Source organism: Hylobates moloch, unplaced genomic scaffold (assembly GCF_009828535.3).
Source record: "Hylobates moloch isolate HMO894 unplaced genomic scaffold, HMol_V3 SCAFFOLD_18, whole genome shotgun sequence".
NCBI lineage: Eukaryota > Metazoa > Chordata > Mammalia > Primates > Hylobatidae > Hylobates > Hylobates moloch.
The window spans coordinates 53,723,851-53,748,608 of record NW_026652293.1 but is presented as its reverse complement, the minus strand read 5'-3'; the positions used below and the strand labels follow the sequence as shown (position 1 = coordinate 53,748,608).

The 24,758-nt window shown below is 41.5% G+C and overlaps 2 protein-coding genes across 6 annotated transcripts in view; one reads left to right on the top strand and one right to left on the bottom strand.

The window, feature by feature from the left end:
* Positions 1-18,343, bottom strand: part of IARS2 (isoleucyl-tRNA synthetase 2, mitochondrial) — a 77,554-nt gene extending 59,211 nt beyond the window's left edge. For 2 of the 3 annotated variants that reach the window (XR_009210912.1, XR_009210913.1), the window contains exons 1-11: positions 17,991-18,337; positions 16,269-16,391; positions 11,915-12,074; positions 10,286-10,434; positions 10,151-10,200; positions 9,959-10,068; positions 9,786-9,876; positions 8,993-9,108; positions 6,055-6,224; positions 4,963-5,053; positions 1,168-1,319 (exon numbers count right to left, since the gene is read on the bottom strand). Coding sequence is in view for 1 of the 3 variants with exons in the window: in XM_032137433.2 (XP_031993324.1) it covers positions 1,168-1,319; positions 4,963-5,053; positions 6,055-6,224; positions 8,993-9,108; positions 9,786-9,876; positions 9,959-10,068; positions 10,151-10,200; positions 10,286-10,434; positions 11,915-12,074; positions 16,269-16,391; positions 17,991-18,257 (1,479 nt within the window). In the remaining 2 variants the exon portion in view is untranslated. Of the gene's footprint in view, positions 1-1,167; positions 1,320-4,962; positions 5,054-6,054; positions 6,225-8,992; positions 9,109-9,785; positions 9,877-9,958; positions 10,069-10,150; positions 10,201-10,285; positions 10,435-11,914; positions 12,075-16,268; positions 16,392-17,990 lie in introns of all 3 variants that reach the window. The other variant, XM_032137433.2, reaches the window with a different exon arrangement.
* Positions 18,344-22,732: 4,389 nt separating this feature from the next.
* Positions 22,733-24,758, top strand: part of BPNT1 (3'(2'), 5'-bisphosphate nucleotidase 1) — a 28,675-nt gene continuing 26,649 nt past the window's right edge. For 2 of the 3 annotated variants that reach the window (XM_032137657.2, XM_058430779.1), the window contains exon 1: positions 22,733-22,877. The gene's annotated coding sequence lies outside the window, so the exon portion shown is untranslated. Of the gene's footprint in view, positions 22,888-24,758 lie in introns of all 3 variants that reach the window. The other variant, XM_058430780.1, reaches the window with a different exon arrangement.

Here is a 24,758-nt window from a genome sequence, read left to right as displayed (position 1 = left end):
AGTGGGTGGTGGGAGGGGTGTAAACAAAAACAAAATTAACCAAAAGTTGATTATTGTTGAAACTGAGTGATGGGAATACGACAACACATTATCCTATTCTCACTACTTCTGCAAAGAACAATTTTTAACTTTACAAAAAAGTTTAAAAAAAACTTGGCTTAAATATATTGTGTCAGACTTAGATGTTCTACAACCAAAAATCGGTGCAGAGCTGCAATTTACAAATTTTAACATTGACAAATAAGGAAGAGAGGCTTTAAACGAAGAAAAAAAACAAAACGCACTATATATTACAGTTGTCCACATTACACAAGTATAGAAAGTTTAAACTGCTATAAAAAGCTTTGGCAAGGACCCCAAATTGCCAGGCCAATAGATGAACCAGCTAAATGCAGTAGTATCTTTCAAAATGTAAAGCAAAATATCTATATATTCAACCTGGTTAACACATATATATTTAAGCTCTTTCATTAAATAGAATCAAGTTGTGAGAGATGTTTACACACACACACACACACACACACACACACATATATACACCCACATAGAAAGATACATATTAAATGAAAGGGCTCAAATATACATTATTTAGAATATAAGTTATAAGTATCTGTTACCTCCAAAGCAACAACTTTGTATATTTTTCATATTGTTAGTTTTTCTTTTTAATATGCTTCCTTTGTAACTAGAACAGCAACTTTTTTAATTGATTGCATTTCAATCTTAAGAAAGCAAAGGGTTTAAAAAAGTTTTACTTATTATGTATCAGACTGTGTTCTGGAAACTTGTATTTCCTTACTCCATGAGATAGGCATTATTACCACTTTATATGGATGAGGAAACAGAGGCTGTGGCAGGTTAAACCAGGTAACACAGTTCTGTCCAAATTCCATGCAACTTTGACAACACTGGGCAAGAAAGTCTATCTACTAACAGTGTGATTTGGACAAATCACTCAACCTCTTTATGCCTCATTTCCCACACATGTATAATGAAAAAATGGAAGTCCAAGGTCCTTCCAGTTCTAAAATTCTACAATTTTATGAAACTAAATCATAATAGCAGCAATCCCTGTTACTCCTGAAACCCCACCTCAACCTCACATGCAGCCCCTTTATACTGAGGGAATGATACGCCCGACCCCTTAAAACAGGATGCTTTTTATACCCTGGCTGCAGTTTTAATATCCGTGATGTTTATAAACCACTGCTTGCTGGCACGAATAACCACGGGTTTCTTGGTCCTCCAGTCATAGGGATAGCTGTGCACCAATTTTTCCTCTTTCAACAAATTCTTTGCAGTCTGAAGCATCTTTATAACTTAAAAAAAAAAAACACCAAATTATATTAGACATAATTAAAAAGTACTGTGAAAATCCTAAAAATGCTCTAAACTTCCAAAAATACTAAATCTGCAGCAACAGGTGGCAATAAGAGTAGTCACCTTGCCGGCCGCAGTGGCTCATGCCTGTAATCTCAGCACTTTGGGAGGCTGAGGCGGGCAGATCACGAGGTCAGGAGCTCGAGACCAGCCTGACCAACATGGTGAAACCTCGTCTCTACTAAAAATACAAAAATCAGCCAGGCATAGTGGCGTGTGCCTGTAATCCCAGCTACTCAGGAGGCTGAGGCAGGAGAATCGCTTGAACCTGGGAGGCGGAGGTTGCAGTGAGCCGAGATCATGCCACTGTACTCCAGCCTGGGTGACAGAGCGAGACTCCATCTCAAAAGGAAAAAAGAGTAGTCAACTTGGCCGGGCGTGGTGGCTCACAACTGTAATCCCAACAATTTGGGAGGCAGGGACGAGAGGATCACTTGAGGTCAGGAGTTCAAGACCAGCCTGGCCTGAATGGCGAAACTCCATCTCTATTAAAAATACAAAAAAATTAGCAGGGTGTAGTGGCGTGCGCCTGTAATCCCAGCTACTTGGGAGGCTGAGGTGGGAGAATCATTTGAACCTAGGAGGCAGAGGCTGCAGTGAACCGAGATTGCGCCACTGCATTCCAGCCTGGCAACAAAGCGAGACTCTGTCTCACAAAAAAATAAAAATAAAAACGAGTAGTCACCTTCCAGGTATCAAAGGTGTGCTCTGGGATTCTCCTGGCAAAAGAAGCAGGGACTGTAAAATCTTAATCAGACTCCAAATTATGTGACTTCCACCTCTTTCCACGTCAAAGAAAAGATGAACAGATTATATCTAGAATTCTACATTTGAAGTTTAGAGCCATAATCTTTCATGCCGTGAATCTTAAAAGGGTCTCCAGGTAATCTGGAAGAAACCAGGTGTAGTGGGTTGAACTGTGTCCCCAAGAAGATCTAACCCCCAGCACTAGTAAACGTGACCTTACTTGGGAATCAGGCCTCTGCAGATGTAATCAAGTTTAGATGAGGTCAGACTACATTAGGGAGCACTGGTGTTCTTAGAAGAGGATAGAAAGATTATGTTTTTGCCACTGATTCAGCCATGTGAAACTCACCTCATTAGCCTTTTCTGGGTTTGAAGCTACTGTCTCTAAAAGTGCCATCTCATTGTGCTTAGTATCAGTCAATGCTAGAGAAATCTTGAACAGCTTATGTACAAAACTTTTTTAAATTTTTGTATTATCTTGAAACTTTGCTTCTTTGGGTTTGTGGCACCCTGGCCACCCAATTTGACTGTGACAGCCCTCTACAGTCTGTGGGCTGGCAGATTTTTTTTTTTTTTTTTTTTTTGAGATGGAGTCTCGCTCTGTTGCCCAGGCTGGAGTGCAATGGTGCGGTCTCAGCTCACTGCAACCTCTGCCTCCCGGGTTCAAGTGATTCTCTTGCCTCACCCTCCCGAGTAGCTGGGATTACAGGCACCTACCACCACGCCTGGCTAATTTTTTGTATTTTTAGTAGAGACAGGGTTTCGCCACGTTGGCCGGGCTGGTCTTGAACTCCTGACCTCGTGATCCATCCACTTCGGCCTCCCAAAGTGCTAGGATTACAGGTGTGTGCCACCGCGCCCGGCCAGGCTGGCAGTTTGCTGATCTTTTAAAGTTTCTTTCCCTACCCAATCCCCACTTTCTGGTAAGGTTTCTGTAAAGTCTGTCAGGTGTACATCCTGTGGCTTACTGGCTTAAAACGTACTGTCCTTTGATATAGTCTCTTTGGGGCCGATTGGGAGAAACAGAAATCAGTAGTCCACCTGTTTTGATACTGAATATTTGACAAGTGTCTTTCTGAAATAAAGAACCAGTCCCTCCAATAAAAAAAAAAAAAAAAAAAGAGGATTCACAGAGAGACATTTAAGACCTAAAGAAGGTGGCTGGGTATGGTGGCTCACACCTATAATCCCAACACTTTGGGAGGCCTAGGCAGGTGGATCACTTGAGGCCGGGAGTTTGAGACCAGCCTGGTCAACATGGTGAAACCCTGTCTCTATTAAAAACAAAAAATAGGCCAGGTGCAGTGGTTCATGCCTGTAAACCCAGCACTTTGGGAGGCCAAGATGGGTGGATCACGAGGTCAGGAGATCGAGACCATCCTGGCTAACACGGTGAAACCCCGTCTCTACTAAAAATACAAAAAATTAGCCAGGCATGGTGGCGGGAGCCTGTAGTCCCAGCTACTCGGGAGGCTGAGGCAGGAGAATGTATGAACCCAGGAGGCGGAGCTTGCAGTGAGCCAAGATCACACCACTGTACTCCAGCCTGGGCAACAGAGCAAGACTCTGTCTCAAAAAAAAAAATAAAAATAAAATAAAAAACAAAAAAATTATGACCTGACATGGTGAGGGCTCACGCCTGTAATCCCAGCACTTTGGGAGGCCAAGGTGGGCAGATCACCTGAGGTCAAGAGTTCAAGACCAGCCTGGCCAACATGGTGAAACCCCATCTCTACTAAAAATACAAAAATTAGCCAGGAGTGGTGCTGTGTGCCTGTAATCTCAGCTACATGGGAGGCTGAGGCAAGAGAATTGCTTGAACCCAGGAGGCAGAGGTTGCAGTGAGCTGAGATCACACCACTGCACTCCAGCCTGGGCAACAGAGTGAGATTGTGTCTCAAAAAAAAAAAAAAAAAAAAAAATTAGCTGGGTATGGTGGCATATGCCTGTAATCCCATCTGCTCGGGAGGCTAAGGCACAAGAATCACTTGAACCCAGAACACAGAGGTGGCAGTGAGCTGAGAGCATGCCACTGCATACCACCCTGGGTGAGAAAGTGAGACTCAGTCTCGAAAAAACAAGTAAGATCTAAAGAAGGCCATGTGACAAGAGAGGCAGAGAGTGAGTAACACAGTTATAAACCAAGGAATGCCAAGGATTTCCAGGAGCCACCAAAACTAGAAAGAGGCAAGTAAGGATTCTCCCATAGAACCTTCAGAAAAACATGGTCCTACCAGTACCATCAGTTTAGACTTCCAGCTTCTGGCACTTGAGAGAATAAATTTCTGTTGTTTCAAACCACCAAGTTTACGGTGATTTTTTACAGTAGCCCTAGAAAACTAATATATCAGGTCTAATTAGCCTTAGTCTTAGTGTGGACAAAGAAACGTTTTCATAGCACCTGGTCTCAATCTGTAAAGAAAGGCAGAAAGACAATTCAAGTCTGGAGGATTCCCAAGATTCTAATAAATAAACTATGCCATAAAGGTCAGTTATTTACAAGGGTTAAAAAGTGAGTGGGGAATGTGTAATTTACAGTCAACATCCAGCCCTGATCTTGATTGTATCCTTCCACAAAAGTAATACTGCTGATTATTATCTCCACAGCTCTAAAATAACTTCACTCCCTGTTGACTGCCCTGACTTGCTTAAATAAAGCAGCTTCAAAGCAAAAGATGAAAAAGTCTCAAACTCCATTTAAAAACATGTGGCAAAACAAGACATAATTTTAGTTTTTTGTTTCTGTTAAAGTATAAGAAGGGAAAATAGGTAGCAAAGGTTACTGCTAGCTACTTTTCAGAAAACATGTATGATATCAACAGATATGATGCTCACCCACATCAGTTCCCTCTTCAAGGACAGCCTTGTTTTGAAGTTCAGGACCTGCAACATCTGTGAAAACTCCATCTTCGTCCACTAAACAATCCTATAAAGTATCATTTTGAACAATTAAAATATCAAGACGTTTTCTCTTATGACAATATCTGGCAAAACAATATATATAAAACATCTCATTATAGCCTAGTTTTTTTCTACATTGAAACTCTAGGTACTTGGCCAGGCACGGTGCTCAGGCCTGTAATCCCAGCACTTTGGGAGGTCGAGGTGGGCGGATCACTTGAGGTCAGGAATTCGAGACTAGCCTGGCCAACATGGTGAAACCCCACTTCCACTAAAAATACAAAAATTAGCCAGGCATGGTGGTGTGCACCTGTAGTCCCAGCTACTCGGGAGGCTGAGGCAGGAGAATCGCTTGAACCCTGGAGGTAGAGGTGCAGTGAGCCGAGATCATACCACTGCACTCCAGCCTGGGTGACAGAGCAAGACTCCATCTCAAAAAAAAAAAAAAGAAAAAGAAAAAAGAAAAGAAAAAGAAACAGGAATTTGTGAATTTTACACATTTAAATCACCAAAGCCAAAATGTGTTATTGAAGCATATACGTAAACTTTAATAACAAAAGTAACAAAATATATTAAAACATCTTTGAGTGGTCTCTATTGTTTCCAAATCTATGCCTGTGTACACAGTTGTTCCCTTTCAGACTCACCTTTTAACTAAATGGAAATACTTGCTAACTGAAGTATGTAAAGTAAATGTAGAGAGGACTGTTTAGCTAAAACAAACAAACAGGCTTTTTCAGGGAGTAAAAGTAATTTGTGTATGTGACTTGATACTAGAAATAAAGTATTTTAAAAGTGCCCCATGATATATATACTTCAATTCTAACGTGCTAATTGTCTCCTAATTCTGGGAAATCTTTTTCAATTAGTACGAATTAATGAAACTTTAGAGTACTACACAAACCTAAGCATTTCACAATTACGATGACAAAAATCATCATTTTTAAAAAATAAAGATGTTGGTTAGAATTTATCATTTCCTTTTATTAAGATGAATAATTGAAAATGAAAAAGGAGGAACAGTACCATGGGCAGGTTGTGCTGAGACGCTACACCGTAATCTTCCATACCATGAGCTGGGGCTGTGTGAACCAATCCTGTTCCTTTTGCCATGGTCACATGATTTGCAGGTAAAAGAGGAGAGGCTTTATCAGGAATTAACGGATGACTGCAAGTACCATTTTCCAAATCTACACCTGTGGGGAAAGAAAACCACTATTAAGAATCATTTTATATGGCAAATCTATCTCCTTAAGCTTAGCAATAGAATATCAGGTCAAATGTGCAGAATCTAGAACAATACTGGCTAGGCTTAAATTCCAGCTTCCCCTTTAACTTGTTCTGTGACCTTCTGGAATCTATAAAATGCAGATAATTATGGTTCCCACCTCAGAGGGTTGCTGTGAGAATAAACAGAGTTAATGTAGTTTAAGTGTTTTGATACTTACTGCATCTACCACTTAATACTCTCCCTCACCGCCCTCCCAAAAAGATCTCTAAGTAATTAATAAGAAATAATTCATTTTTTTCTGGAAAGAAAACTTACCCCATACAAATTACTTCATTTTTAGCTCTTCAACATTCCTACTACTTTAATAAGTAGTAGCTACATGACACCAGCTTATTTTGACAGGGATAAGAAATATATATACTCCTCCACAATATGGTGACTCAAATAGCAACTCAATAATTATCTGATAGTAAGAATTTGAAACAATTATGCTATCTAGACAAAAGATCTTTAAATTCAACCTTAACACTTTCAAAAATCTTGTGATTTTTAGCTTCTATGATAACGTATAACTTGACAATGAAGTCTTTAATATCCTCTGCATTTATAAAAGAGCAGGGGGCCGGGCGCGGTGGCTCTCGCTTGTAATCCCAGCACTTTGGGAGGCCGAGGCGGGCGGATCACGAGGTCAGGAGATCGAGACCACGGTGAAACCCCGTCTCTACTTAAAAAAAATTACAAAAAATTAGCCGGGCGTGGTGGTGGGCGCCTGTAGTCCCAGCTACTCGGAGAGACTGAGGCAGGAGAATGGCATGAACCTGGGAGGCGGAGCTTGCAGTGAGCCGAGATTGCGCCACTGCACTCTAGCCTGGGCGACAGAGCAAGACTCCGTCTCAAAAAAAAAAAAAAAAAAAAAGAGCAGGGGGCTGGGTGCAGTAGCTCATGTCTGTAATTGCAGCACTTTGGGAGGCTGAGGCAGGAAGATTGCTTGAGCCCAGGAGTTTGAAACAAGCCTGGGCAACACAGTGAGAGAGGGTGTGAAGTAAATTACTATTTTGGTTTTTATTTTTATTATCCTATTGCACCAAAGAGGACCGAATGGTCTTAAAAATTCTTAAGCTTCTTTCCTGCCTCTGACATAAAAATCTTTTTATTTTTGTTAAGATTGTTTAAACTTCTCATTGGCTTGTATCTGAACTGATTAATTTACAGGGCTTTCCTATTTAGCTAGGCAGTCTTTCTAGGCAGTTTTTGTATCTTTATTCATGTGATTGATTTTTTAGCAAGAAATTAAAAGATATATCATACCTAAGGATCAAAGATAATTTTAGGCCAGCCATGGTGGCTCACGTCTATAATCCCAGCACTTTGAGAGGCAGAGGCAGGAGGAACACTTGAGCTCAGGAGTTCAAGATCTGCCTGGGCAACATAGTGAGACCTCATCTCTAAAATAAAATAAAATAACATAAAATAACATAAAATAAAATAACATAAAATAACATAACATAAAATAAATAAAATAAAATAAAAAATAAAATAAAATAAAAATAAAAAATAAAATAAAATAAAATAAAATAAAAAATAAAATGAAATAAAATAAAATAAAATTTTAGTCCAGGCACAGTGGCTCATGCCCGTAATCCCAGCACTTTGGAAGACCAAGGCAGGAGGATCACTTGAGGCCAGGAGTTCAAGATCAGCCTGGGCAATGTAGCAAGACCTCATCTCTACAAAAAAAAATTAAAAATTAGCCCAGCATGGTGGCATACGCTTGTAGTCCCAGCTACTCAAGAGGCTGAGGCAGGAAGATCACTTGAGCCTAGGATCCGGAGGCTGCAGTGAGCCAAGATGGCACCACTGCACTCCAGCCTGGGCAACAGAGAAAGACCACGTCTCAAAACAAAACAAAAGAACAACTACAACAAAAAGCTAATTTTAAACTTCCCTAGACTTCCATAATTATATTTCAAAAGCAATCACTACCTCAAAAGTCCCAAATTATGGCTCACAAAGAATTATTTTGGGTTAGGCAGAGTGGCTTACGCATTTAATCCCAGCACTTTGGCAGGCCAAGGCAGGCAGATCACTTGAGCCCAGGAATTCCAGACCAGTCTGGGCTACACAACAAGAATTCATCTCTGTAAAATATTTTTTCAAAATTAGCCAGGTGCGTGGCATATGCCTATAGTCCCAGCTACTTGGGTGGCCAGGGCGGGAGGATTGCTTGAGCCTGGGAGTTTGAGGCTGCAATGAGCTGACTGGACCACTGCATTCCAGCATGGGCAACAGCATGAGACCCTGTCTCTTTAAAAAATAAAATAAAATAAAATTCCTTTGATAGAAGAACTGCTTTCTGAATAATTTTCAGAACCTATTCAATCCTTTATTAAAATTATATATCGAAAAATAAGTACATTCATTTCCTTTCTTGCTACTTTTATTAAAACAGATAAAAACAATTTTAAAAATTAATTTTGCATAAAATTTTACCAAGTAACTACTGGATATTGCCAGAAATTAGTTTTATCTGTTGTACGTTTATCAATATTCATATTTTTCTATACTCCTATCATGCTTAATGTATATTCTCCTTTAGTGTAATCAATGTAAAATGTATTCTAGAAAGGTAGAGGCCATATCTGTTTCAATTTACAATAGGCAGTTCAGCAAAGTAGTAAATTCAAGTCAGCCCAATACTTTGATCTATGTTGTCAGATATCTAAAAATCTTCACCTGAAAATGTTGAAATAGTCTCAAATGTTGTTTCCAAAGTAGAAGCAACAGATGCTACTTTATCTGCAGCCAGTACGTAGAGGTCTCCAGACTTAGAACATTTCACAACAGCATACCTAACATAAAATTTTAGGAGAAATTACTAATAATGAAACAAGAAAAGCCACAGATATTATTTTAATTTTTAAATAATCATTTTAGAAAAAACTGACTTCAGGCCAGGCGCCGTGGCTCACGTCTGTAATCCCAGCACTTTGGGAGGCCGAGGCAGGTGGATCACCTGAAGTTGGGAGTTTGCAACCAGCCTCACCAACATAGAGAAATCCCGTCTCTACTAAAAACACAAAATTAGCCAGGCATGGTGGTGCATGCCTGTAATCCCATAATCCCAGCTACTTGGGAGGCTGAGGCAGGAGAATTGCTTGAACCCGGGAGGTGGAGGTTGTGGTGAGCCAAGATCGTGCCACTGTACTCCAGCCTGGGCTACAAAAGGCAAAACTTGGTCTCCCAAAAAAAAAAAAAAAAGAAAAAAGAAAAAACTGACTTCAAGATCAAACTGTACTATTTTCAAAACACTTCGTAACTTAATACTTCTATTTCATTTTCCCGAAAAGCTGGATAAGGTCATAAAAAGGATCATCTAAAGGTTAATAAAATCTATATGAACACAATAACTAAGTTATAATTCATTAAATTTTAAAATAATAAAGAGGATAAAATAAATTCAAAATAATGTTAATAATGGAATAGATTCTATTTGTGTATAAAACAAAATATGCAATAATATACCCACTTTGATTCCGGCATATAGCAAACAGCTTCATTGGCTGGAATCGTCCAAGGTTGTGTGGTCCAGACCAAAATACTAACAGGAGATGAACCATCTGTGAAAATAAAATTGTAAATATATTAGCAAATGGGATAATTCTATAACTTTAGTACACTCAAGCTATGAATAACTCTTACCTATAAGAGATGTCAATTTAGGAGAAGGTTTTAAGAGAGGAAATTTTACATATATTGAATGACTGACATGCTCAGGATTATATTCAAGTTCGGCTTCAGCCAATGCAGTCCTAAGGTTTAAAAATATTAAACATAAATATTTGGAAGCCTCACAAATTTCTCCCTTTTAATTACCAAAAAATGCTTATATACCTAGATGACGGAGACCAAAACACAGGTTTGTAAGATCGATAAACCAAGCCCTATAAATGACAAAAATATGATGTTAAAAGTAGAATTTGGTAACACATACTAAAACCTACTCAAAGAGAAAAAATACTTCTTTACCTTATCATACATTTGGTAAAAAGTTCTCAACTGTTTGGCTTCATACTTGCCATCAAATGTATAGTAGCAATTATTCCAATCTGCCATTATTCCCCAACGAATAAACGCTGATTTCTGTTTCTCAATGGCTGCTTTAGCAAATGATCTAGCTAAAAAAAAGACGAAAGAAGCTTTTAAAAAACCAATGAATTCGAATTATTAAACATGGTTTAGCATGTATCTCTCTAAATGCAAATGTTGTAGTCAGTTTAGAATGTAAATTTTTTTTTTTTTGAGACAGAGTCTCTCTGTCTCCCAGGATAGAGTGCAGTGGCACGAGTGGCGCGATCTCGGCTCACTGCAAGCCTCTGCCTCCCGGGTTCACGCCATTCTCCTGCCTCAGCCTCCGGAGTAGCTGGGACTACAGGCGCCTGCCACGACGCCCCGCTAAGTTTTTTTGTAGTTTTAGTAGAGACGGGGTTTCACTGTGTTAGCCAGGATGGTCTGGATCTCCTGACCTCGTGATCTACCCGCCTCGGCCTCCCAAAGTGCTGGGATTACAGGCGTAAGCCACCGCGCCCGAGCACAAAATTTTTTTTTTTTTGAGATGGAGTCTTGCTCTGTTGCACAGGCTGGAGTGCAGTGGCAGATCTCAGCTCACTGTGACCTCTGCCACACAGGTTCGAGCAATTCTCGTGCCTCAGCCTCCCAAGTAGCTGAGACTACAGGCGTGCGCCACCATGCCCGGCTAATTATTTGGTATTTTTAGTAGAAACGGGGTTTTGCCATGTTGGCCAGGCTGGTCTCAAACTCCTGACCTTAGGTGATCCACCTCCCTCAGCCTCCCAAAGTGTTAGGATTACAGGCATGAGCCACTGTGCCCGGCCTATAAAAATTTTTTAATAGAAAAATAATTTGAAGGTCAACAGTGTTCAGAAGATATCTACAACAAATTCTAAAATTAACCAGAATTGCAAAAGTTAAAATTTTATTACTGTCTTCTGTATTTTCCAGACTTTATACAATGACCTCACATTTAGGACAAATAAACTGGAAAAATTATTCCTTATTGTTTCTTAATTTAAGAAAAGGTCAGATAACAATTTTCATTTCATTATACACAAAAAATTAATCAGAATATCAAATCTAAGCCAATGATAATAGGTTTCACAAAGAAGTAAAAATATCTTCACAGTTAAATCCAAATGTACAACAGTATAACATATAAGAAAAAGAGAGTCCTCCCTGGCCTGGTCGACTGAAGAAAAAGGATCAAATAAGAGATTAATGTAAAATATATGTATTTTAGAATTGAATTTTGGCTTAACACCTGAAATCAGTCAACAATCCCCCTTGAGGAAAGTAAAAAAAAGAATTTACCAAAAAATAGTTTTATAAAATATGAACATTAAGAAACTGAGAATGCAATCAGAAATGCTCACAAAGTCTTTCCTTCAATATCCAAACATAAATTCTTACAAAAATCAATGAAATAAAACCTGAATTTTCTGTGACAGAAAGGCGTTTCCAATAGATCTCATTATAAGCAAACCAAACCCAAACAAAAGTTCCTTTGGTAAAGTTCTGACTTTTCCAAGGACCCTAAGTGTTTACAAATATCATTTTAAAACAGAAATAGAGATTATTTACCTTTCTCTCTAATTTCCACAGCTGAAAGATTCTGAGCTTCTCTACCAAGTTCTGATAATACTTTTATTTCAATGGGCAACCCATGACAATCCCAGCCAGGCACAAAATGTATTTTGGAGCCATTCATCATATGGAATCGATTGGCTATGTCTTTCAAAATCTGCAAAGATAAAATGATAATTATCATTCATACATAAAACATTTGGCCTACAATTTATGTTCTTTTTTTAAACTTAATACCATTTTTAAAACTGCAATTTGAACGGATATGTATAAATTAACTCGTATAAAAAAACACAAATAGTCTAATATTATTTATATTGAGCTAAAAAATATCATTGAACTATTGCAGAACTTACAGTGTACTCAGAGAATGGAATATTGTGGTTAACTCTGTCATTGACACAACCCTTATTAAACAGTAGACCTCTTCATTAGGTATAGTTCTAGAACTAATTTACCTTTTTAAGTTCATTTTAGATACTAGAGGGCAGCAGAGCCTTTTAAAAAATGTATTACCATAGTTGAATGGGGGAATCAAAGGCAAAGGATAGATTTGCCTCCAAGCTCAATTTCCTTCTTCCCAAGAGGAAACAGTGCTCTGACCACTAGCCCAGTAGTCCAGAAAACAATTTCCTCCTTTCTATACTTATCAAAAGTAGAAAAGGTATTATTATATTCTACTCCTATCCTTCCCCCCTTTAAAAACTCTAATTTCGAACTGTTTACTAATGAACAGGAAGGAGCCTTGTGATCTGAGTGGTTGTCACACTAAAAAAAAAATTTGACCTACCTATATATACTTAAGATTGGTACACTTTACTCTGGGTATATTATTTAAATCAATCATCATATAAATAGCCTCCTTTCCACTTATCTCTTTGGAAATTGTTTACTCATTTTTTTGTCTCTTCCCTGTAAAACATAAACTCCATGAAATCAGAGAGCCCATCTGTCCTCTTCACCCATGAATTCCAGCCTTTCGAATGGTTTCTGGCACTAGTCTATACATATTTATCAACTACATGAATACATGGATGCATATATGCTCTAAACAATGGTATCTTATACAGTAGCCACTGGCCACATGTGATTTTTGGTGCTAGCCCAAATTCAGATGTAATGTAAATTATAAAATATATACCTGATTTCAAACATGTTACGAAAATGTGATATATCTCAAAAATGTTTTACATTGACTGTATGTTGAAATGATATTTTAGATATGTTGGGTTAAATGTAATACTAAAATTAATTTCGCTTGTTTCTTTTCATTATTTTCTGGGGCCACTAGAAAAATTTTAACTTACCTATGTGGCACAAATTTGTAGCTTGCATTATATTTCTTATATTTCTTTTTTTTTTTTTTTTTTTTGAGACAGAGTCTCACTCTGTCGCCCAAGCTGGAGAACAGTGGCGCAATCTTGGCTCACTGCAACCCCTGCCTCCCAGGTTCAAGTGATTCTCCTGCCTCAGCCTCCTAAATAGCTGGATTACAGGCACACGCCACCGTGCCCAGCTAATTTTTTTGTATTTTTAGTAGAGAGGGGGTTTCACCATGTTGGTCAGGCTGGTCTCGAACTCCTGACCTGATGATCTGCCTGCCTCTGCCTCCCAAAGTGCTGGGATTACAGGCGTGACCCACCACGCCCAGCCGCTTGCATTATATTTCTACTGAATAGTGTTGCGTTCAGTCATATGAACAGGATGAAATCAATCACTGGAACTAATAATTAACAGTGTACCTAATAAGGATTCTTAAATGTAATAATAAAATATAATATATGAAGCCTCTAGTGAAAAGAATAGTAGCAATATAATAGGAATATTTTACTAACTCCTCAGTATCAAACACCACCCTCCTTCTCCCCAAAAAAAGTTCCTCCATACTTTTAAGAGTCATTTATCTCTGTTCCTTTCATTTTTCTAATATTCATGCATTGCTTTGTCTGACGGATAAATATCTGAATGCCTACTATATGTCAAGAATTTTTCTAGGAACCTAGAATATGGTAGTAAACAAACACGACAAGGTCTTTTTTCTCATGGAGGAACACAGAATATATACCAACATATCACACACTATGGAGAAAAAAGCAAATTATTGGGTTAGAAAATGACATTTAGGGGCTGGGGGTGGTACCATTTTAGAGGGAAGTCAGGAGAGCCTGATAAGATGACATTTGAACAGAATCTGAAAGAAATGAGGAGGTGATCCATGTGAATATTCTGGTGATGCATTCTAGGAAGAGGAAAAAGCAAGCAAGACCATAATTAGCAATGTGTGAGGAAGAGCAAGAATTGGTCCTCCCCTAGTTCCAAAGTGCCCATGCTCTTTGCTAAGGGTTTCAAGAAGGCTTCTCTTCATGTGAGAGATAGTTTTGTAAGATGCCACTGTTTTGGCTGGGTGCAGTGGCTCATGCCTGTAACCCCAGCACTTTGGGAGGCCAAGGCGGGTGGATCACGAAGTCAGGAGATCGAGACCATCCTGGCTAACACGGTGAAACCCCGTCTCTACTACATAATAATACAAAAAATTAGCCAGGCATGGTGGCAGGCGCCTGTAGTCCCAGCTACTCGGGAGGCTGAGGCAGGAGAATGGTGTGAACCCAGGAGGCGGAGCTTGCTGTGAGCCGAGATCGCACCACTGCACTCCAGCCTGGGCGACAGCGCGAGACTCTGTCTCAAAGAACAACAAAAAAAGATGCCACTGTTTTTTAGGCAATTCTTCTTTTGCCCTCAATCCACATGGAGCTGGCTCCCTCTGCTCCAGCTCCAAGAGTGAACATGTGATCACATGTAGCCATTAACATATTCTATCCCCAAGTCTGCAATGACTGATTCAGAAATAGATGTGCAACCCAAATCAGGCCAATGAGATTCAATTCTAGGACTTTTATAAGAATCGTTGGGGGCCAGACGCGGTGGCTCAGGCCTGTAATCCCAGCACTTTGGGAGGCCGAGGCAGGCAGATCATGAGGTCAGGAGATCAAGACCATCCTGGCTAACACAGTGAAACCCCGTCTCTACTAAAAATACAAAAAATTAGCCGGGCGTGGTGGCGGGCACCTGTAGTCCCAGGTACTTGGGAGGCTGAGGCAGGAGAATCGCTTGAACCCAGGAGGCGGAGATTGCAGTGAGCCAAGATTGCACCACTGCACTCCAGTCCGGGCGACAGTACAAGACTCTGTCTCAAAAAAAAAAAAAAAAAAAAAGAATTGTTGGGAAAGAGAAGGTGGAATAATGTAAGCCTGAAACTACTGGGAAATGTGCTGGGGGTCTGGGGTGGGGCAGTCACCAAAGTAGCAAAGAGTGAGAGACAGAGAGAAACCAATTCTTAATTTTATTTGAATTCCCGATCCAGCTATGCAGGTGGCTAAAACTATCTGGACTCTACAGTAAAATAGCCAGTAAATTCTCTCTCTTTGCTTAATCCAGTTAGAGTTGGCTCTTCTATTCCTTGCAAAAGGGTTTGAAATAATAGAGTTTTATTCTGTATTTATATCACAAAACATGATTTTTTTTTTTTTTTTTGAGACAGAGTCTTGCTCTGTCGCCGAGGCTGGAGTGCAGTGGCGTGATCTCGGCTCACTGCAAGCTTCACCTCCCGGGTTCACACCATTCTCCTACTTCAGCCTCCCAAGTAGCTGGGACTATAGGCGCCCGCCACCATGCCTGGCTAATTTTTTGTATTTTTAGTAGAGACGGGGTTTCACCGTGTTAGCCAGAATGGTCTCGATCTCCTGACCTCGTGATCTGCCCACCTTGGCCTCCCAAAGTGCTCGGATTACAGGCATGAGCTACCGCGCCTGGTCTCTAATAGCACTATTGACCCATTCAGTGACCAAATTCCTGGTTTTGAAACTACAGATGCCGAAGCCCACTTCCTCCCCCAAATTTCCACTGAAATCTACAAAAAATAAAGAACTGAAAAATGAGTGAACAGATTGTAGTATTAACATATTCTCTCAATGAAATACTACTAAGCATTTTAGAAAATAATGAATTATTGATATCTGTGGGCCAGGCACTGATTACAGGCATGAGCCATACCGCCCGGCCAAGACATACTTTTTTTTTGTCCACTGCTATTCCCAGATTCTAGAACAATATCTCACACGATAATTATGCACTGAATAAGATTATATTTACTAATATAACATTAAGCTCAAAGCAAATAGCAGCAATGTTTTTTTCATGCAGTACGAAAATTGTATATTGCTTTCTATGAAAATGTTTTAGTTTTATGTGCAAATGTAAATTTACATAATTATCATATAATTAGAATACACATTTATAAAGAGTATTTACATAAACACTTTCTTTCAAGTGTCATAACCTAAATTACAGTTACCTTATTTAAAGCATGTCCAACATGAGCGTCACCATTTGCATAAGGAGGTCCATCATGAAGGCAAAATTCTGTCTTTACTTTTCTTTCTCTTTGCCATGAATAAAGTTCTGAAAATCCACATTTCTGTTTAAAAAAAAAGATATCTAAACATCATATAAATACATACTCCTGAGTCTAACCATAAATAATAGGCAACACTTGCTTATTTCCATTCCAATCTATTCCATTCCAATCTACTCAACTCTGAAATACAAGGTGAGGTTTCTGAAATGCGTGTCTAAGTACACATCTCTTAAAATCTTTCAGTAGTTTCTCCATACACCTCAGATTGAAGTCTAAACTCTATATGATATGCAGGACCCTACAAAGGTTTAGTACCACTAAGTTCTCGGGCATTCTCTCATCACTCCCCATGCTTCACTCCTCACCCCTGACATGTTGAAGGACCTGCACATTCCCGACACACATATTCTTGCTATTCTTTGGCTGCAATGCTTGCCATTCCCCAAATCTGGGAACAACATGCATGGCAGTCTCACTTCCCTTCCCTCACTTGCTGTGTGATCTTGGCCAAGTTACTGTGCACTTATGGGCCTGCTTTCCCATCTGAAAAAAAAAAGTGCTAAAATCCATCTTACAGGGCTGGTGTGAAGATTAAACGAGGAAACATTTGAAACTGTCACTCCTTCTGGCATACAGAAGGTACTGACTAAAAAGCCTTTAAAAAATTAGATGAACTCTTATAACTGTCAGAATATTTAGGCTAAGTATATTTACTTAACCAATATTCCAAGAATATCAGGGATTTTTAAAGACTAGAATTGCAGAAACTAACAAGAGGAATCTCTGCTCTTAGAAAGTTCAGTTTAGGCTGGGCGCAGTGGCTCACGCCTGTAATCCCAGCACCTTGGGAGGCCGAGGCGGGAAGATCACTTGAGGTCAGGAGTTCGAGACCACCCTGGCCAACATGGTGAAACTCCATCTCTACTAAAAATATAAAAATTAGCCGGGCATGGTGGTGCACACCTGTAATCCCAGCGACTCGGGAGGCTAAGGCAGGAGAATTGCCTGAGCCCGGGAGGCGAAGGTTGTAGTGAGCCGAGATCGCGCCATTGCACTCCAGCCTGGGGGAGTTCAAACGAGTCATAATTCCAACTAGGGATCTAAAAGATCCAAGAAGTGGGCTTCAACTTCCCCTTCATTCATCATAATTGAGGTTTTTAAGTTTTTTTTAAGGATGGGGGGGTGGGTGTGACTAGCCAGTATGGTCTCGAACTCTTGGCTCAAGCGATTCTCCCGCCTTGGCCTTTCAAAGTTCAGGGATTACAGACGCGAGCCACTGCGCCCAGCCTGGGTTTTTATTTACATGTGGACATGTGAATTTACTTTTTACAAGGCATTGGAAAGTGCCCAAAGTCGATCTGTTTTACCTACGGTAGAAATGGGACATACGTGCGATACATGCTGGTATCTGGGCATCGCTAGTGACCCCTTCATGTCCCGCTCCGGAACCTGGTACAAAGGAGGGACTTATCTAGAGATTTCTTCACTTAGGTTTTCAGCCCACAAAATTTGTGCGAAGCAGACGAATTCCACCGATCTGGTCACACCCCCGCCCACCCGCACCGGCGTGGAGCTCAGAGGTGTGGCTCCTGCGAGCGCCCGGTGCCCGCGGCCGGATCTGGCCTCTCCGGAGGCCCCGCGGCGAGGCGGGGCCCGTACCTGCTGGATCTCCAGCTCCGTGTCCGGCTGCTGGCGGCCCAGCAGCTTCATGGGAAAGCTGGTCTGCGGCAGCAGCACCGTGTCCCGGTATCTGCCACTATTCGAGTTCGGCTGGTGGTTACTGGCTCCGGAGACCGACCGCACCAAAAGCCTCTTCGTCGCCCCTTGCCATCCCGGGCTGCAGGGAAGGTGGGGCGTCCCCCACAAACTTCGGGCAGTGGCCAGGGCGGCCGCCCCCGGCCCGCGAGGACGCAGCCCCCAACGCATGGCCGCGCAACCCCTGAGCGCGGGGTCCTCCGCTGGCGCCCCAGCTTGAAGGGGCAGGACCCCAGGAAACCAAGGGGAGCCGAGTAAGAGGGCGCACGCGCTCCGGGAACGGAAGGGGCGGGGAGAGAGCGGCGGGTAGAGGGGGCGGGGCGGTGGGCACCGCCTTCCCGGAGTCCGCGGAGACTGAGCCACCTCCGGGTCCTCCATGCAGCCGCCGGGGGGCGGGCTCAGATTCACGGGGGCGGGGAAAGGTGGGGCTCATAGTCCAATCGCTGTGCCCTGCTTTTTAAATATATATATATATATATTTTTTTTTTTTAATTTAACACAACATAGCTATGATTGTATCACTTTAACATGTAGCCAATAAAAAGTAAGATGTTCTATATATTCTCTTCATACGAAGCCTTTGAAATTTGACACGTACTTTGCACATACTGCACATCTCAATCTGGGCTAAACTCATGGCAAGGCCTCAACAGGCACACTTGGGTAATGACTACCACTGTGGGCAGCACAAAGTTCAGTGAAAATATTGTAAAATAATAAAATTTCAGCAAATCGAGTTTTAAAGACCTAATTGGCTATTATTAAATATTCCTAAACCTTTCTACAAAATAGAAAGGATCTCTGATGAGCTACGGGGGCAGGGTGAGGTTTATAGGCAGAAAAGGTTGAAGAAGACAGAAACAGGGAACGAAAAGCAGACACCATTTGGCTTAATGGATTTGGCTATCATCTCTCCTGATTTCCTGGAATGCAGACCTTACAAGTCAACAGCCTAGTGCAGGAGCTCAGTCCAAATCAATGAATTCCCATAAATTTTAATAATATTATAAAACAATCTAACCTTTTTTTAAGATTCTCTTAAATCCCTGTTATATCCCACTCATAGAATAGTATGGTATGTATAGCAACTTCTGCTCCTGTTTCTGACGGGTTCTGCTCTATTTGGTTGTCCAATTCATAATAGTTCACAATTGTTACCATTTCATTGTAGAGTATACATCTTGGGAATAGCCTTCCTAATCATAAAACACAACATCCAGAACATTTGGTTCAATGAATAAGAAGGACATATTTTCTACAAGTATGAAAATGTGTATATACCAAAAAAAGATACCGGAAAGTGAGAAACCAAGTGACAAACAGAAAGCACTCAATCAATGTCAGCCTTTCACCAGTCAGTGACTCCAGCTCTGTACCTGAATTAACTCACTTAATCTTCAAAACCAGATGAGGTGAAGACACAGCATACCAAAAAAACATGTGAGATGGGAACTATGAGTATTACCATTTCACAGATAAGGAAACTGAGGCACATAGAGTTATGTAACTTGCTCAAGATGATACAACTAAGTAGCACAGCTGGAATTCAAACCCAGGCAGTTAGATTCCAGTGTGTGTGCATAGCCACTATGTTATGTTGCCTTCCCTACACTATACTGTGGAAGAAAACATTTGCTACACATTAAAAAATAATAATATACAAAATGCATAAAGAGCTGCTACAGATCAAAAAGATAAATGTAAACAACACAATTTTTTAAAAAAAGGATAAAAGAAGCTGCACACAGTAGCTCATGCCTATAATCCCAGCACTTTAGGAGGCTGAAGTGGAAATATCACTTGAGCCCAGGAGTTTGAGACAACCCTGGGCAACACAGGGAGACCCCTGTCCCTGAAATAATTTTTTAAATTAGCTGGATGTAGTGGCATGTGCTTGTGGTCCCAGCTGCTTCAGAGGCTGTGGGGGGAGGATCACTTTAGCCCAGGAGGTTAAGGCTATAAGTGGGCCATGACTGCACCACTACACTCCTGCCTGGGCAACACAGTAAGAGTCTGTCTCAAAAATAATGATAGTAATAATAATAATAATAATAAGGCAAAAGAAATGAACAGTCAACTCAGAGACACAGAAGTGGAAACAGCCAATAAACATAAAAAGATCCTCAACTTTAGGAGTCATGAGAATAGACAGTTAAAATACCATTTTCTTTCCAGCAGATTAGAGCAAAAATTAAGAAGTTTGGTAACAGGGCTTGGGAGAATGTGTGAAAGTGGACTGCTGATGGTAGCATTAAATATGTACTGTCGGCCAGGTGCGGTGGCTCATGCCTATAATCCCAGCACTTCAGGAGGCCAAGGCGGGTGGATCACCGGAGGTTGGAAGTTCGAGATCAGCCTGACCAACATGGAGAAACCCCATCTCTACTAAAAATACAAAATTAGCCGGGCATGATGGCGCATGCCTATAGTCCCAGCTACTCGGGAAGCTGAGGCAGGAGAACGCTGGAACCCAGGAGGCTGAGGTTGCGGTGAGCCAAGATCGTGTCATTGTACTCCAGCCTGGGCAACAAGAGTGAAACTATGTCTCAAAAAAAAAAAAAGTACTATCTTTTCGAACGGCAATTTAGCAGTATCCATCACCATTTAAGATGCACTTCAACTGGGCCTAGTGGCTCATGGCTGTAACCTCAGCACTTTGGGAGGCTGAGGCGAGTGGATCACCTGAGTTCAGGAGTTCGAGACCAGCCTGGCCTACCTGGCCAACATGGTGAAACCCCGTCTCTACTAAAAATACAAAAAATTAGCTGGGAGTGGTGGTGGGCGCCTGTAATCACAACTACCCTGGAGGCTGAGGCAGAAGAATCGCTTGAACTCGGGAGGCAGAGGTTGCAGTGAGAAATCAGGCCACTGTACACCAGCCTGGGCAACAGAGGGAGACTCCATCTCCAAAAAATAAAATAAAATGCACTTCATCTTTGACCCACGGTTTCGCATCTGGGATCTATCACAACTATAGTCTTCCAGGAGCACAAAGATATATTTACATAGAAACTCTCCTAACCAACCTCTACATAACTTGCTGAATTCAACTATGCCGTTTTCTTATAAAACCTATGAGAGGATGCAATGAACACTTGGGAGATGGCTACTCTTTAGGATGACTGCAGATTTCTATTCTCACTTGTTGAGCTTACCTTGCATTATGTTTGTCTTTATTTAAGCCATTTGTACTTGTCATGTAATTATACAATTTAATTGTAAAAAACAAAGTATGGCCAGGCGCAGTGGCTCACGCTCCCAGCACTTTGGGAGGCCGAGGTGGGCAGATCATGAGGTAAGGAGTTCGAGACCAGCCTGGCCAATATGGTGAAACCCTGTCTTTACTAAAAAAAATGCAAAAACTAGCTGGGCGGGGTGGTGTGCGCCTATAGTCCCAGTTACTCGGGAGGCTGAAGCAGGAGAATAGCTTGAACCCTGGGAGGCAGAGGTTGCAGTAAGCCGAGATCAAGCCATTGCACTCCAGCCTGGGAGACAAAGTAAGACATCGTCTCTCTCTCTCTCTCTCTCTCTCTCTCTCTCTCTCTATATATATATATATATGGTTAAAGTAATATAATTTAAGTTATGTATATTTTGCTACTTCCCAAAAATATACATTAACTTACAGAGTTATTGTGAAAATCAAATGAAGAAGTAAAAGCCTTTTTAGGCTGGGCGTAGTGGCTCACACATGTAATCCCAGCACTTTGGGAGGCCGAGGTGAGCAGATCACCTGGGATCAGGAGTTCAAGACCAGCCTAGCCAATATGATGAAACCCCGCCTGTACTTAAAAAACAAACAAACAAAATTAGCCCGGCGTGGTGGCGCACCTGTGGTCTTAGCTACTTGGGAGGCTAAGGAGGAAGGATCGCTTGAACCCAGGAGGCGGAGGTTGTAGTGAGCCTAGACTGGGCCACTGCACTCCAGCCTGGGCGACAGGGTGAGACACTGCCCCCTTCCCCAACCAAGCCCCCCAGTAAAAGATCCCATCTGTACAAAAAAAATTATTTTAATTAGCCCGGTGTGGTGGCGCGCACCTGCACCAGTAGTCCCAGCTACACGGAAGGCTGAGGCGGGAGGATGGCTTGAGCCTAGAAGTGGGAAGGCAGCAGTGAGCCGTAATCGACTCTGGGCGACAGAGCAAGCTATCTCTCTCTTAAAAAAAAAAAAAAAAAAAAAATGTAAGCAAGCATCTTTGACACAATTCTGCATAAAGTTGCTTTGTTGTTGCATGGGGAGTGGGAGGTGGAGGTGTGTGTGGTGGACCTGCTGAAGGCTGTCCACGGACCGCTAGGGGTTCGAAGTTAAATAGCCGCAGAGCGATATCACTAATCCAATGAACATTTTAAAACAGTGAACTCTACGAAGTGGGCTGGAAGACAGCTGAAACCAAAACCAATCTTTTTTTTTTTTTAACACACTGTTGCTGGCTTAATGTGTTCTTTGCTTCTTCTTCTTTTTTTTTTTTTTTTTTTAGCCAATCTTTGAAAGTTGACACACCTTTCGCATTTATTTACTACAACAGGTAACTTGCACCTAGGGAGAGCTTGGAGAAAACACGGACAAGTGGAATTTTCCCGCGGATCAGGAGTCTAAAGAGGCAGTGCGAAATTGCTGTTGTGCGCTTGCGCGGAGTTTCCCGCATGCTCAGTAGCTGAGGTAGGGATGCCATCCATCTCGAAAGACTTACTGACAGTGCGAAATCTCGGTATTGGATGCAGCGAGGGACCTGGGTCTACGATAGCGCGCTTTTGCTGTCCTGAAGTGTTTTTCGTCCAGCGTTGTTCCAGGTTTGTCACCGTAAGTTTCTCTCCTGCTGGTCAGGGCAAGAGCCAGGTAGATAGGATTTATGTTAAAAAATAAAATAAAATAAAAAAGGTTTATGTGAATCAGATTGCTTCTCCAGATATTCTAATTTCGGACTTGGACTCTTGAGTGTCAACATTTTAATTGTTTATCTGTGCTTTTATTTGCACGATCCGGAAGGTTTTTATAGCCATGTATTGTAGAAACAAGACAAACCTAGACATTGACTTTGTTGATGCACCCAAATTTAGAAACTGCTTGGCACCTAAAATTAAATTTATTTAAATAGCAAATATTCTTCCAACTGCCATTTCTACATTTCTACATATTTGTAGGTTTGCGTGATTTATTTGGATTTCTCTGGAAATATAATTGCTGGTTCAAAAAATATGTACATTATACTTTTATTACCGTTCTCAAAACTCTCCTAAGAGCGTTCACCGCTTTGCCAACAATGCTCAGGAACATGTTCCTTCACACCCTTGCAAACTGGACAAAGGACAAACTCTTCTTCTTTTCTTCTTCTTCTTCCTTCTTATTCCTCTTTCCTCCTCCTTCTTCCTTCTTTTTCTCTTTTTTGTTTTTTTTTTTTTGAGACAGAGTCTCGCTCTGTCACCCAGGCTGGGGTGCAGTGGCGCGATCTCGGCTCACTGCAAGCTCCGCCTCCCGGGTTCACGCCATTCTCCTGCCTCAGCCTCCCGAGTAGCTGGGATTACAAGCGCGTGCCACCACGCCCGGCTAATTTTTGTATTTTTAGTAGAGACAGGGTTTCACCAAGTTGGTCAGGCTGGTCTTGAACTCTTGACCTCGTCATCTGCTCAACTTGGCCTCCCAAAGTGCTGGGATTACAGGCCATCGCGCCCGGCAACTTTTAGTTTTATACAGTCAAATTTATCAATAGAATATTTTATGGATTCTTGGTTTTATGCTTAAAGGGCATTTACCAAGCTTATGAAGTTTATAATTTTTATTTCCATGCTTTTATGGTTTCATTTTTTACTTTTATAAACCATGCATTGAAATGTATTTATATCAAAATGTATTTATATCAAAATATCAAAAGAATGCAAAAAGGACTCAACCTTTTTTTTTTTTTTTTGAGGCGGAGTCTTGCTCTGTCGCCCAGGCTGGAGTGCAGTGGCACCATCTCCGTTCACTGCAACCTCCGCCTCCCAAGTTCAAGCAATTCTCCTGCCTCAGCCTCCTGAGTAGCTGGGGTTACAGGCGCCTGCCAATATGCCCGGCTCATTTTTTTTTCCTAAGGTTTAGCAACTCAGGCCGGGCAGAGTGACTCACGCCTGTAATCCCAGCACTTTGGGAGGCTGAGGCAGGCGGATCACAAGGTCAGAAGTTCAAGACCAGCCTGGCCAACACGGTGAAACCCCATCTCTATTAAAAGTACAAAAATTAGCCTGGCGTGGTGGCGTGTGCCTGTAGTCCCAGCTACTCAAGAGGCTGAGGCAGGAGAATTGGCTGAACCCGGGAGGCGGAGGTTGCAGTGAGCCGCAATCACGCCACTGCACTCCAGCCTGGGCAACAGAGTGAGACTCTGTCTCAAAGAAAAAAAAGTTTAGCAACTCAGACCGGGCATGGTGGCTCATGCCTGTAATCCCAGCACCTTGGGAGGCCGAGAAGGGTGGATTGCTTGAGGTCAGGAGTTCGAGACCAGCCTGGCCAATGTGGTGAAACCCCATCTCTACTAAAATTATAAAAAAATCAGCCAGGCGTGGTGATGCGTGCCTGTAGTTCCAGCTACTCAGCCGTATGAGGCAGGAGAATCACTTGAACTCTAGGGGGCGGAAGTTGCAGTGAGCCGAGATCAGGCCACTGCACTCTAGCCTGGGCTACAGAGCAAGACTACGTAT